Raw genomic sequence first — 13,036 nt, 5'->3', positions numbered from 1 at the left:
ACTATTACAAGAGTGTACAATGGAATCATTAATGAAGAAAGCAACTATTTTTCCGGCGAACAATCTGGCGACCACAGTGGGAGCCACCGATCTCGCTGCCGAGATCGGAGCGTCGCAGCCGCGGATTCAGATCCCAGTCGTGGAGGAGGTCGAATACGAGTTCGATCAGACCAAGTTCGAGGAATACCTTTCATCCTCGTCTAGATCAACTTCCCCCTGCAAGTCCAAGAAGTCCAAGTTCTCTTCCAACAGAAAGGTGCGCTGGTACGAAGAAGTTGAAGCTACCAACGACGACCTCATCTCGATTGACGCCAAAGTTGCGTCAGATGAGGCAGGCAAAGAACCCACAAAGCGAGCGACCGCAAAACAGGAGCTCGTGATTCGTTCGACAAACAAGGAAATAAAGTTGTAATTTTTCATCTCTTTTTATTTGATTTTCGTTGTAACCGGATCTTATAAAAAGACCGGATCTTTGTAACCGATAAACTGTTAACAAAGTAATCAACGGAATCATTAATGAAGAAAGCAACGGTTTTTCCCGCGAACATATATCATTTGAGAGACTCGGTGGGGGTGTTGTTGTCATGAAAAATGATCAATCTATGGTATTTGTGGGATAAGTACCATAAGGATTCAAATGCACGATGGAATAGTCTATTAATTGAAGGAGATGAGATTTGTTCCTTGGTTGAAGAAGAATTTTATCTCAATTAGGGCTTTGGAGGCAAATGGATTCAGGGTGACCTTTGAGGATGCTGTAGCAAAGGTTATTAAGGGATCTTTAGTGGTGATGAAGGGAGTTCGTAGTCTGAACTTATATTATCTGAAGAGGAGCACCGAGATTGGCCAGGTTGTTTCAGCTATTTTAGAGGTGGATATTAGCAGACTTTAGCACTACATATTGGGGCACACAGGAGAAAAGTCACTACAGGCTTTGTGTAAGCAGGGGCTATTGAAGGAAGCCAAGAGTGAAAAAGTTAATTTCTGTGAGCACTGTGTACTTGGCAAGAAGACGAAGGTGAAGTTCGGGATAACCATTCATAGGACGAGGAGCATTCTGGATTATGTGCACACAGATATTTGGGGTCCCACCAAGACTGTATCATTTGGTAGTCGACATTGATTCGTCACATTCGTTGATGACTATTCTAGGCATTGTTGGATGTACACCATGATGAAGAAGAGTAAAGTCCTAGATATATTTATGGAGTAGAAGAAAAGGTTAGAACTGCAGACTGGGAGAAAGATCAAGATGTTGTGATCCGACAACGGTGAAGAGTACACATCAGACACCTTTCTGCAGCTATGTTGAGACGAGGGCATAGAGATACACTTCATAGTTAGTCATACACCGCAGTAGAATAGGGTGATAGAAAGGATAAATCGGTCTTTGCTGGAAAATATCCGATGTTTATTGACGCATAGTGGTTTGGAGAAGATCTTTGGGGCTGAGGAACTTTCATATGCGAGCCACCTCATTAACATGCTTCCTTCATTTGCGAATGAGGGGAAGTCCCCTATGAAGATGTGGTCAGGAGAGCCAGCACATGATTATGACCAGGTCAGCATGATTATGACCAGCTCAAGGTATTTGGGTGCCTTACATACTATCATGTGAAGACTGATAAGTTGAAACCTCAAGCTATAAAAGCCATATTTGTAGGATTCAAGCATTGTGTCAAGGGATATAAGCTATGAGATCCAGTTGATAGAAAGATTATGCTGAGTAGGGACGTCACGTTTGATGAGACTTCTATCTTAAAGCTTCCCAGCTCTCATCCGATGGAGAGCGACCCAACAGAGGAGATATCACAGGTGGTGGAGATCTATGCAGCTCCACATTGTCCAGATGGTATAGTATCCATTAGAGTGCCGACTGAGGTAACGCTAGACAAGCATGGCGATGATGAGGAGGATACGAGTACAGTTGTACAGGATCAGGGACCGACAGCTCAGGTTCAGGATTCTATTACAATTCAAAGACAAAAGGAGAGACATACGGATGCCAGCATGGTATACCAACACAGTAGTTGCATATGCACTTCCGGTGAAGAGTATCGATGAGTTGGTGCCTACTACATTCAGAGAGGCCGAGCAGAGTTCGAAGGCTGATTCTTGGTAGGTGGGTATGCAGGAGCAGATGGAGTCTCTTCACAAGAACGATACATGAGAGCTTGTTGACCTTCTAAAGGGGCGGAAGGCAATTGGTTGCAAGTGGGTGTACATGAAGAATTAGGGCATTGAAGGCACTCCAGTGAGGTTCAAGACTAGGTTGGTTGCGAAGGGCTATGCACAGTAGGAAGGAATTGATTATAGTAAGGTTTTCTCTCTAACGATGAAGCATTCTTCGATTCGAATTTTGCTAGCTTTGGTGGCACAGTATGGATTGGAGTTAGATCAGTTGGATGTGAAGATGACATTTCTTCATGGTGATCTTGATGAAAAAATATATATGACTCATCCATTAGGATTCCGAGCTGCAGGGAAGGATAAGTTGGTTTGCAGATTGAAGAAATCGCTATATGGTTTGAAGCAGTCTCCTCGACAGTAGTATAGGCGATTTGATGGCTTTATGCTTGGTCATTCGTATACTCGGAGCCAGTTTGATCCTGTTAGGCCTCATGTTATGAGCCTATATATTCTAATCTTGTTTTGATGATTACAAACAATTCTTAATATTGTTTGTCTAGTATTTATGTTTTCTTATTAGGTATTCAAGACAAACAATAAGTTCGAGGTTGGATGGATTGAGCCTACACGATCACATCAAATAGAGGTTAGCGGAATAGTAGAATGAAGCCATTTGCACATCAAGTCATATTCAAGATCAAACTTCATCCGCAACCAAGTCAAGCATATTGAAGATCTATCAAGTTTGGGTAAATTAGTTTAGGGTTTATACCTTGTGTGTTAATACCTTAAGCTCGATATTATACACACACATAATTTAATGGTTTATGTGTTTTATCCACAAAAGTTTTTGCAAACAAATAGATATATAATACTTATTTGTTTTCTATGTGGATAAGTTGTTTTGGTTTAGCTATATAGATATGAAGAAATATATATCTTCATTTTTACATTTATATGCTTCATATTCTATTGAATTTGCAAAATATTATGTTTATGGATTGAAGACTTATTTACACTATTCTCATATCTTGTATAAGTCTATAAATCCGTTCTAAATTGTTTCGAAGTTTTGTTTAAGTCATTTTGGCAAAATCAAGTTTTTAACATGTTCATACTTATGTGATTTTGCAAAATAATGAGATTTCACATTTGGCAGATGCTTTTTGTAAACCAGTTTTTGTAGCATGTGTATTATCATGTCTACAATCATTTCTCAAAGTTTCATAATTTTTAGAATTTCTTTACTATTTTTAAAGGTAGTTTGAAAATCAGGTTTCTGCTTTAAACAGGCTGTATACTTGTTATCAGTCGACTGATGAAATCAGTCGACCGACCAGTCGATTGATGAAAGTGCCTACAGTTGCCAAAATTTTCTGTTTTGTTTTGGTCGACTGATAAGTCGACTGATGATCTATCAATCGACTGATAAAGGTCGTCAGTCGACTGATGAGCTGAAAAATACCTACAACGGTCAACTCATTAGTCGACTGATGAAACCCGTCAGTCGACTGATAGTCTGTAACGGTTATTTTTCCAGTTTCTATTTTTTGTCATTTTGCTGGATTTCACTTGGATTTTGAGCTTTGTTTCTTCATCCTATATATATCCTATACCATTTCACTTCTGAACTAAGAAGAAAAATTTTAAAACAAGTTTAAAAAGAGTTTTAGTTTGTTTTAAGTGTTTGTTTACAACATTAGTTTTGTGAAGATTGTTTTACAAGAAGAGGAGATCAATTTTAGTTTAGGCTTTCAATCTTCCTATCCCTCTCTCTTGTGATTAGAGAAATGTTTCTAAACTCATATCTCTAGCTTGTTTATGCTTCAATTGTTATATTTATATTTGCTAGATTTAATTGAGTTTATATTTAATTTTTTCTCATTGCTTCCACACACAACCATTGAGCTTAACTATTTTCACATATTGTATAATTTGGGGTTGTGGTGAGTGTAATGTTGAGAGTGAGCTTTAAATTGTATTCTCACCTGTTGTAAAGAATAATTTATTTGTATTGTGCTTAATTGTGAGTTACATGTTGTATCATACTTGTACACCGAGATGAGTGTGTGGTGAGAGACGGGGTTATCCCAAGAGGAGTGGCATCGATAGTAATGCCTAGAGGTGGGTCGTAATTCCGAGCACTTGAGGAAAACATAGGCTAGAGACCAACACTTAGAGGGTGTAGAGTATGATTGTAATTGTGTGTGTTGTAAAGTTTTCGATGAAATAGAAAAATGAATTGTGAGGTGTAAACGTTGTTCGGGTGAGCGTAGAAAACCCAGTTGTGATAGTGTATTTCTCCCCGGGAGTGGGGAGCGGAGATAAGACGAAATGTCCGAACTCCGTGATCATCCTTGTATGTTAGAGTTTGCATTAGCGTATCATTTGTGTCTAGTACTTAGTCTATTTTATTCGCCTTTGCTCATTGTTTATATTGTTTATTCTTGCTCATATCATATTGGTATATCTATCTTATAAGAATAATTTGTTAATAAGTTTTAATCGGCATTAATATCTAATAAGATTAGTAATAACCCTATTCACCCTCCTCTAGGGTACTTTCAATTGGTATCAGAGCTTGGTGCTCTTTGATTTGAGATCTAACTACCTTGAGTTAAAGATCCCTTATTCTTATTATTATTGCTAATCTTGTTTTGATATTATTTGTTTCTTGCTTGCACATATCATGGACATGCACAGTGCACCTAGTCTTGGTTATGCTATTAACATTGCTCCTAGAATCAATAATTTCCCCTATGAACAATGGTGTGCTAGATTTAACCTTTTTGCTAGATCTACTAATATCGATATATGGGAAATTATTGAATGCGCTTATATTGTACCGACTACAGAGAAATCCAAGTGGAATAGTAATAATAATAGATTGTTTGCTATGAACAAGTCCTTGTTAAGATTTCTAATTGATACCTTTGGCTTATCTTTTGCTAACAAACTTGATTCTTTTGATAGTGCTTATACGTTATGAAAATTAATAGAAGCACATCAAGGGGACTTGGAGGCAATCCGACCACATTTGGAGGATTCAGCTTCAATTTCAAAAGGAACATCATCTTCATGTACACGACCACTAGGCGATAGCCCTAGTGAGGTATGCGAGTCTGATAACAATGATGATTTTACGTTTGATGAACTCGCACATGAATATGGAAAATTATTTCATAACCATAATAAATTAAAACATAATTTTAAAGATCTAAAAAGCAAGCATGTTCAATTAAAATACAATCATGAGTCCCTTGTATCTAAGTTTGATTTCATTGCAAATAAAAATGTTAATCTTAAAGAATGTAATAAAAAATTAAGATTGGGTATTGCAAGTTTAACTCGTGATAAGAATAATACCATGTTAGAAGTAGAAGCTAATAAAAATAAATTAGATACTCTTGTTTGCTCTACTTCTTGTGACAATGCACATATTTCAAATGACAAGTTGAATCAAATAAAGAAACGCATATCATCCTTAGATTCAACATTAAATACATGCATTGCCAACAATGAAAAGCTTATGGACGTGTGTGCAAAGTCCCAAAAAAATGTTTCTAAGAAACCTATTCACTATGCACACATGTATAACAAAACTTACAAGTGTTCTATTTGCGGTCGAAAAGGTCATATTGCTAAGTTTTGTTATGATGCACAAAACCCCACCATGCCTAAATATATTGATCATTGTGCATCCCATCAAGCCACTTCATCTAATACACATGCACATGCACATATTGCACATCATAAACATGCTCATGTGTACAAGTATGAGTTGTTTTTGGACATTTTGGTTATTTGACCAAGTTTTATTTTGACTTGAAGAAGGTTTCCCATTTGCAAAACAATTTTAAAGAAAAATCTATTTTGCAAATGATTTTCGTGCACAACCAATTGGTCAACACAAATCTTTTCAACCTTTTCCTTGCACCTATTGCAATCGAAAAGGACATTTATATGAGTATTGTTTTGACCGTGTCCGTGCACTATATGCGCCCAAATGGGTTCATAACCCAAGGGCCTTGAGCTTTAATGATAGGGGTCATGTCCCTAGTCTCTTTGATACCAAGAGTAATTGGGTACCAAAACATGTTTAATCTTTAAGAACAAATTCTTTAGCTTTTTAGTTTTTCATGTTCTTAAAGATGATTTCTATTTAAATTTTATAAACAAAATTGAAAACAATTTTATACTTGCCATTTGATTTGAAAAGTTACCATTCATATTTTTTTTTCATGATTCTGTTTCATAGATTTTCATGTTTTCTTTATTTATGAATTGATACAAATTTTATCAAGATGATTTTTCTATGCTAAAACATCATTTTTGTTAGTACACATTATTTTCAATTTTTAAATTTGAACAATGTGTTTATGTTTGTGGGATCATTATAAAACACTCTTATGATGATATTTATGTGTTTGAGCTTCCAGATCATCTACTTATGGTTTATAATGTATTTTGTATATGGTTTGATCAAGTTTTACAAAAAGAATTTCTTCTATTGATCAAACACTTTTTAGATATATACTTTGTTTTGTATTTAGATATGAGAGGTTATATGTTTGAGCAACCCCTTGGGAGGTTTACCGGATGCTAAAAGCTTTTTTTGGGTTGAAACTTATTTCAAGAGCTTGTTATGCTCACTTCTCTTGCCTTTGTCAAAAATGATACGATATATACACTTTGAATTTCTTTTAGTATCATTTGAGGTTTTTATTTGAACCGTCATGAGGTTCATGATTTCACTTTATTTGATTTCATGATCTACTTTTATTTATATCCAAATAATGTTTTATGATTGGATATTGAGATGCCTTTTAGATGTCTATTTGTGCTCTCAATCAATCATGTTTTATGTTGGATAATTTGAATTTTTTTAAATTATTTAATGTTTGATTTTCTTTTAATCTTTTTTTAATCTTTTAGGTTTTATGTTTTAGACTCTTGTGGCACCTTATCTTCGTGATACATGCATATGTGTTCACTTTATCTTCTTTAATGTGAGTTGTGTTTAGGATATTCTATATCCATACTTATTCACATTTGTTTGTCATGTTCATAATTGCATATTTTCTATATGGCTTTTTGATAGGGGGATCATTCCCCATATTTTTGTTTATACTCACCTATACTTTATGATAGGGGAAGCTTTTGCTCTCTTATTCTTTTGTTTTCTTATTTTGATGTTGTCAAAGGAGGAGAAACAAGTAGATTGTGAATATATTTTAAGAGTGAGTATTGTGTTTTATTGTATATCTTATATACTCTTTGTATATATTGTTTGTCATCATCAAAAATGAGAAGATTGTTAGGTCTCATGTTATGAGCCTACATCTTCTAATCTTATTTTGATGATTACAAACAATTCCTAATATTGTTTGTCTAGTGTTTATGTTTTCTTATTAGGTATTAAAGACAAACAATAAGTTCGAGGTTGGATGGATTGAGCCTACACGATCACATCAAATGAAGGTTGGTGGAATAGTGAAATGAAGCCATTTGCACATCAAGTCATATTCAAGATCAAGCTTTATCCGCAACCAAGTCAAGCATATTGAATATCTATCAAGCTTGGGTAAATTAGTTTAGGTTTTATACCTTATGTGTTAATACCTTAAGCTCGATATTATACACACACACACACAATTTAATGGTTTATGTGTTTTATCCACAAAAATTTTTGCAAACAAATAGATATATAATACTATGTGTTTTATCCACAAAAATTTTTGCAAACAAATAGATATATAATACTTATTTGTTTTCTATGTGGATAAGTTGTTTTGGTTTAAGATATATAATACTTATTTGTTTTCTATGTGGATAAGTTGTTTTGGTTTAGCTATATAGATATGAAGAAACATATATCTTCATTTTCACATTTATATGCTTCATATTCTATTGAATTTGCAAAATATTATGTGTATGGATTGAAGACTTATTTACACTATTCTCATATCTTGTATAAGTCTATAAATCCATTCTAAAGTGTTTCAAAGTTTTGTTTAAGTCATTCACTACAACACCTGAAATCATCTATAGCGGCCGAAAAACGCTATGGTATTATTTCATAGCGTTTTAATCAGCGCTGTGTTAGAACCCGCTATAGTAGGTCTGTGGCTTTATATAGCGTTTCCCCAAACGCTATCAAAAAGGTTCCAATCATAGCGTTTTTATGTAGCTATAAAAGGATATTCAATAGCGTTCCTGTATTGCTATGACGAATATCTTTCATAGCGATTGAAAAATGCTATTAGTTAGTTTTCATTCATAGCATTTCAACGCTGTTATTTTCTTACATTTGATAGCGTTTGAGTTACTACAATGGCGTTTCAGCGAATGCTGACTTTCTTCTTTTAATAGCATTTCAGTAATTGTTTCCACTTCTTATAGCATTTCAGTTGTGCCTATAAACCTTTGAGGTTGAACTAGAAATAGCTTCCAATTATGACAACCATAAAAACAAATATTTTATTTAAAGGTTCAAACTAATACATAACCAAATTGTAGCATACAAGAAGTTCAACACAAATGTGCCAAAAAACAAATACTAGTCTTTGGATAATCCAACATGGAGTACAAAAAATTAACCATAGTACACAGAACAACAAAAACTAACTTTGTTGCATTACATATGATTTGGGAGACTCATCATCTTCAGCAATTGAGTACTAGTACTGCTGCAAATACAGAAATTAACAACACCAGTAATGAGCTCTTAGAGCCATGAATATATGGACACAAAACAGAAAACAAAAACATGTTGGGCTTTCTACTTAAAAGAAATATTTGTATATTTTTTATCACTATAATTGAGAATTTCACACATAAAATTGTGCAGAAAGGCGACGACAGGACTCTTGGCTATCTAAAAAAAGATGATAGAAGAACACGACTACGAAAAAATTGGTGATATGCAAATTCTGCACATGTTTTTCAAAAGAAAAGAAAAAATAACTTCCTCTAGGACCAATTATATTGAAGATTCTTTGTTTTTGTGAATAGCGTAATTTTCGCCTCTTTTCTCCCACAAGTGAGTTAAAAAAAAGCGAGACCGAGTTTCAAATGCATCTACATTTAGATCAACATGAATGCTTTCAAACAGTTTCAAAACAACTTTTGACCATCAAGGTATGTATCAGCCTAATGTTCATGATGTGGGATCAGAACTTCATATGCAAAATCTTCAGTCCAACATGAGGCCGAGCATCGTCATTTACTTGTTTCTTTGTATCTTCAAACATGATGTCATAAGAATTATAGTTCACTTGCTTAACTTTTAATGTACAAGCTGCCATCACCATTTATTATCATTCTGTAAAAAAAGGAAGGGAAAAATAGAAAGATCTTACCAAAAGCCAGTCAATGCAAGAACATCTCATGCCTGCATAATAAAGCAAAAATGAAGTGCTTGATGAGTTGGGAGTCAGAAAAGTATGTCGATTTTTATTCTATTTGACTTTGTCTGATGGCCAAGCTACTGTCGTACTAACGGCATCTTCAATGCATTCTAACTCAGATGTTGGCCTCCAAAGAGATGCACTAGGGATCCTAGGGATATCAATTCAATGCATTCTAACTCAGATGTTGGCCTCCAAAGAGATGCACTAGGGATCCTAGGGATATCAACCCAAACACGCATAGCATTAGGACCTAAAGCACTAGGGATCCTAGGGATATCAACCCAAACACGCATAGCATTAGGACCTAAAGGAACAAAGTGAACAAACTAGTTCAGATCACTTGAAGACCAAAACAGTGATATCAATTATAGGAAAGAAACTAATACAATCAAATATCAAAATAATGATAGTATCAGCAAAAAAGATTACCGAAGAAGATGATATGTTTGGAGATTCCACATTGTTAATTGAGATATTTTTCAATACAACCTTGTCAGCAGGCCATGCTACTAGCCGAGATATAGTTAAACCTGGTTTCATATGTGAAACAAAATATACATAAACCAAACACAAATAAACACAAATTATACATACAGAAGAAGCTCGACAAGCTGAGGACAAACACCAGCTTCAATTTTTATCATGTGAAGAGGGGCATTCCATAAGCTGCATAATAAAAAAATGGATCAGGTCGCTGTTTAAAATGTATTAACTCTTAGAGGAATCTGATTTCTTCCTGAGAGGGTTAATGTACAAAATATTTTATTGAATAAAGTTATCAGAAGTGTTCAAAAAACATAGAATTTTTTTAATAAATGTGAGCTCTAATTTTTGATAAATTTTCTTAATAATAGTTTCACTTTTTGTCCTTCCTCTTTTTCCTCATTAAATCTTACTTTGCTCTCTCACCAATAACTATTACTATGATATCCCATTTTGGTTCATGTAAAAAATATTTAATTCAAGAATATCTTAAGACAATGATAAGCTTAACCTACATGGAAAGCCAATAACTTTAATAATACATAAACAATGTAACCTAAACTTCTCTTCTCTGCAAACAGAATATTCCAACAGAGTCCTTTTATATTCACATATTGTTTTTCCTAAAATTCCAAGAAACAAAACTTGAAAGAAAAACCCTATATGAAGAGTAAGTCCTTTTCTTTTCTTTTCTTTTGTTTTCCCCTTTCTAAAGAGGAGTAAAACGTAAGATGCTTTGTAGTCTAGAGCTTTTATGCACATTTAGGACACTTATCACGAAATTTTTTGGCATTGTCCATCCAACATAGCTAGACAAGACACTAATACCCATCTGTCTGACATTTAGGAGTTTGTCAACCCTGATCACAAAATTACTCAGAAAAGGGAGTATGTTGAGCTCCTTCTAATGAGAACTTATTTTTTTGTCCATCAATTTATAAAAATAAGGTACTTGCATAAATGAATAGCAAAAAAACAACATATTTATATTCAGTCAAATATTTATACAATTGGAATCTGACTTCATGTCTATATTTTGGATAATCATCATTTTTGGCGCCTTGTAGCCTCTAGTGAGGTTGAAGCACGGAAATCTTATGTGTGTCCATTAGCCATACAAAATAACACTGCGTTGTCCTAACTGCTTGAATCAAACTCATAATAAGATTTCAAAAACAAAATATACAGTATACTCATTGAATTTTCCACTCGGATATATCTCCAACTCGTAGTTTCACTTTAGAAGTAGGGGGAAATGGAAATTCTAATGAGCATTAATTTCCTCCTAAAGTTTTTCAAATATTCATGTTCTTCAAAACAAATGGTACAATCAAAATAACATTATAATTCACATAACTCCAGGAAAACCACATACCTGTTCTCTAACATCATCACTCGGTGAAGCAAGAAGCCTAACAAAGATAGGCACAGCATCATGATCAATCACAACCTTAGTGTTCTCGGAAGTCCCCGAAGCAATATTAGTAAGAGCCCAAGCCGCTTCGAACTGCTCAAACACAAGTCAGATACCCTTTAACCATTTCACAAAGTGAAAAACCAATAGACAGACTATATAAAAAAAAGTGAAAACCCCTCTCACCTGTAATTGAGGAAAATCCTCTCTGACAAGGAACTCCACAAACCGAGGAACAACACCAGAATGGATAACCTCCTCGATTGAGGGACATCCCTCTGACAAATATCGTAAGTTAGCTCTTGTTAAATAACTCACTAATCCGTAAACACTATTTGCCTTTCAAATTTAATAATTGTCTGGGAGAATTCAATTCACTACACAAAATAATCCTAAAAAAAATTGTTTCTCCTCAAGTATTATCGATCTTTTAACTACCCACTAAGCCACAATCACTATATAGTTAGTAGTTACCCACCAAGCCAACAATTCGTTCTCTCTTTTTCCTTTTCTTTTTTTTCTACTCCCCAATAAACATTAGATCTTCCTTCAGTTTCTCAACCAAAAGCACAAAGGTAAAATAGTAAAAGAAAAACATTACACAATCAATAAGTAATCTCAGTACCTATAGATAGCAATTTCCTGAATTGTGTTGTAGCTTCAAGCTGTGAATTCTTATCGTCTGAATACACGCCGGCCACCAACGCCGGCAAACTCTCCCGCTAAAACAAAAAAATTGATTCAAAACCCTAACCCTAGATTCACAAAAAATAAATAAAAATAAAAATAAAAATAATTAAAACTAAGGTGAAAGCAATTACCCTCTTTTCTACTATAGAAGTGGGGATCGAAGAGGGAAAGGCTTGAGATTGCATCCCCTCTCGCCTCTTCTTCAAGAGACTCTCCTCTCTCTTGTTCTTCAGGATCTCGACCATGTTGTGGGACTTGTCTGTGTTTTAATGCCTTAAACTTTTCACTTTTGACCTAGAGACATTGGTCCTTTATCATAATAACATCTCTTAATATAAGCTTGTGATTAATTAAGAAATTTGCAGACTTTTATTCATAGCCACCATTATATCGAATAGGAATGAACAATAAAATTAGGTAATTGATACTTTTATTCATAACTAAACTACAAGCATAACATCACGAAACAAAGAACCACATTACAACCCTAGTTAGCCAAACAAAAGGATGATTGATTAGCAAAAAAGATCAATATTTTCCAAAAAAAGGCCAATTTCAACTTGAATCAGCATATTTCAAACGTATTAAACAATCTGTTGGAAAATTTCAGTTCAATCCATCACTTAAACAACCAAGTCCCAACTTTGCAAGATCCACTCACAAAGAAACAAACACCGAACTCGTACAAAATCTTCATATCTAAACATTATTAAGAAAAAAAAACAAACCTTCGATCGATTTCACCATCTGCATCGATGGTTTAACATTGACGGACACGTCGACAGGATGAAGACTAAACGCCGGTGATTCATCGAATTCGCTGGCAATCCTAAAAAAAGCATTCGAAAACCCTAATCCGTCGCTGTCGGGGACCGATCCGAACACCTGCGGGAGCGGCAGAGGCAGA

At 34.7% G+C, this 13,036-nt stretch overlaps 1 protein-coding gene across 4 annotated transcripts in view; it reads right to left on the bottom strand.

The window, feature by feature from the left end:
* LOC109849110 (importin subunit alpha-1a-like) overlaps positions 9,986 to 13,036 on the bottom strand; it is an 11,808-nt gene continuing 8,757 nt past the window's right edge. The window contains exons 1-6 of one of the 4 annotated variants that reach the window (XM_020418910.1): positions 12,858 to 13,030; positions 12,261 to 12,438; positions 12,065 to 12,161; positions 11,626 to 11,717; positions 11,401 to 11,532; positions 9,986 to 10,208 (exon numbers count right to left, since the gene is read on the bottom strand). In XM_020418910.1, the coding sequence (XP_020274499.1) occupies positions 10,173 to 10,208; positions 11,401 to 11,532; positions 11,626 to 11,717; positions 12,065 to 12,161; positions 12,261 to 12,374 (471 nt within the window). In that variant the 5' untranslated portion in view covers positions 12,375 to 12,438; positions 12,858 to 13,030 and the 3' untranslated portion in view covers positions 9,986 to 10,172. Of the gene's footprint in view, positions 10,209 to 11,400; positions 11,533 to 11,625; positions 11,718 to 12,064; positions 12,162 to 12,260; positions 12,439 to 12,857; positions 13,031 to 13,036 lie in introns of those variants that run through there. The other 3 variants (XM_020418908.1, XM_020418909.1, XM_020418907.1) reach the window with 3 other exon arrangements.

This window comes from Asparagus officinalis, chromosome 7 (genome assembly GCF_001876935.1).
Source record: "Asparagus officinalis chromosome 7, Aspof.V1, whole genome shotgun sequence".
Taxonomy (NCBI): domain Eukaryota; kingdom Viridiplantae; phylum Streptophyta; class Magnoliopsida; order Asparagales; family Asparagaceae; genus Asparagus; species Asparagus officinalis.
The sequence above is the reverse complement of the archived record's forward strand: the minus strand, read 5'-3'. Positions and strand labels throughout refer to the sequence as shown.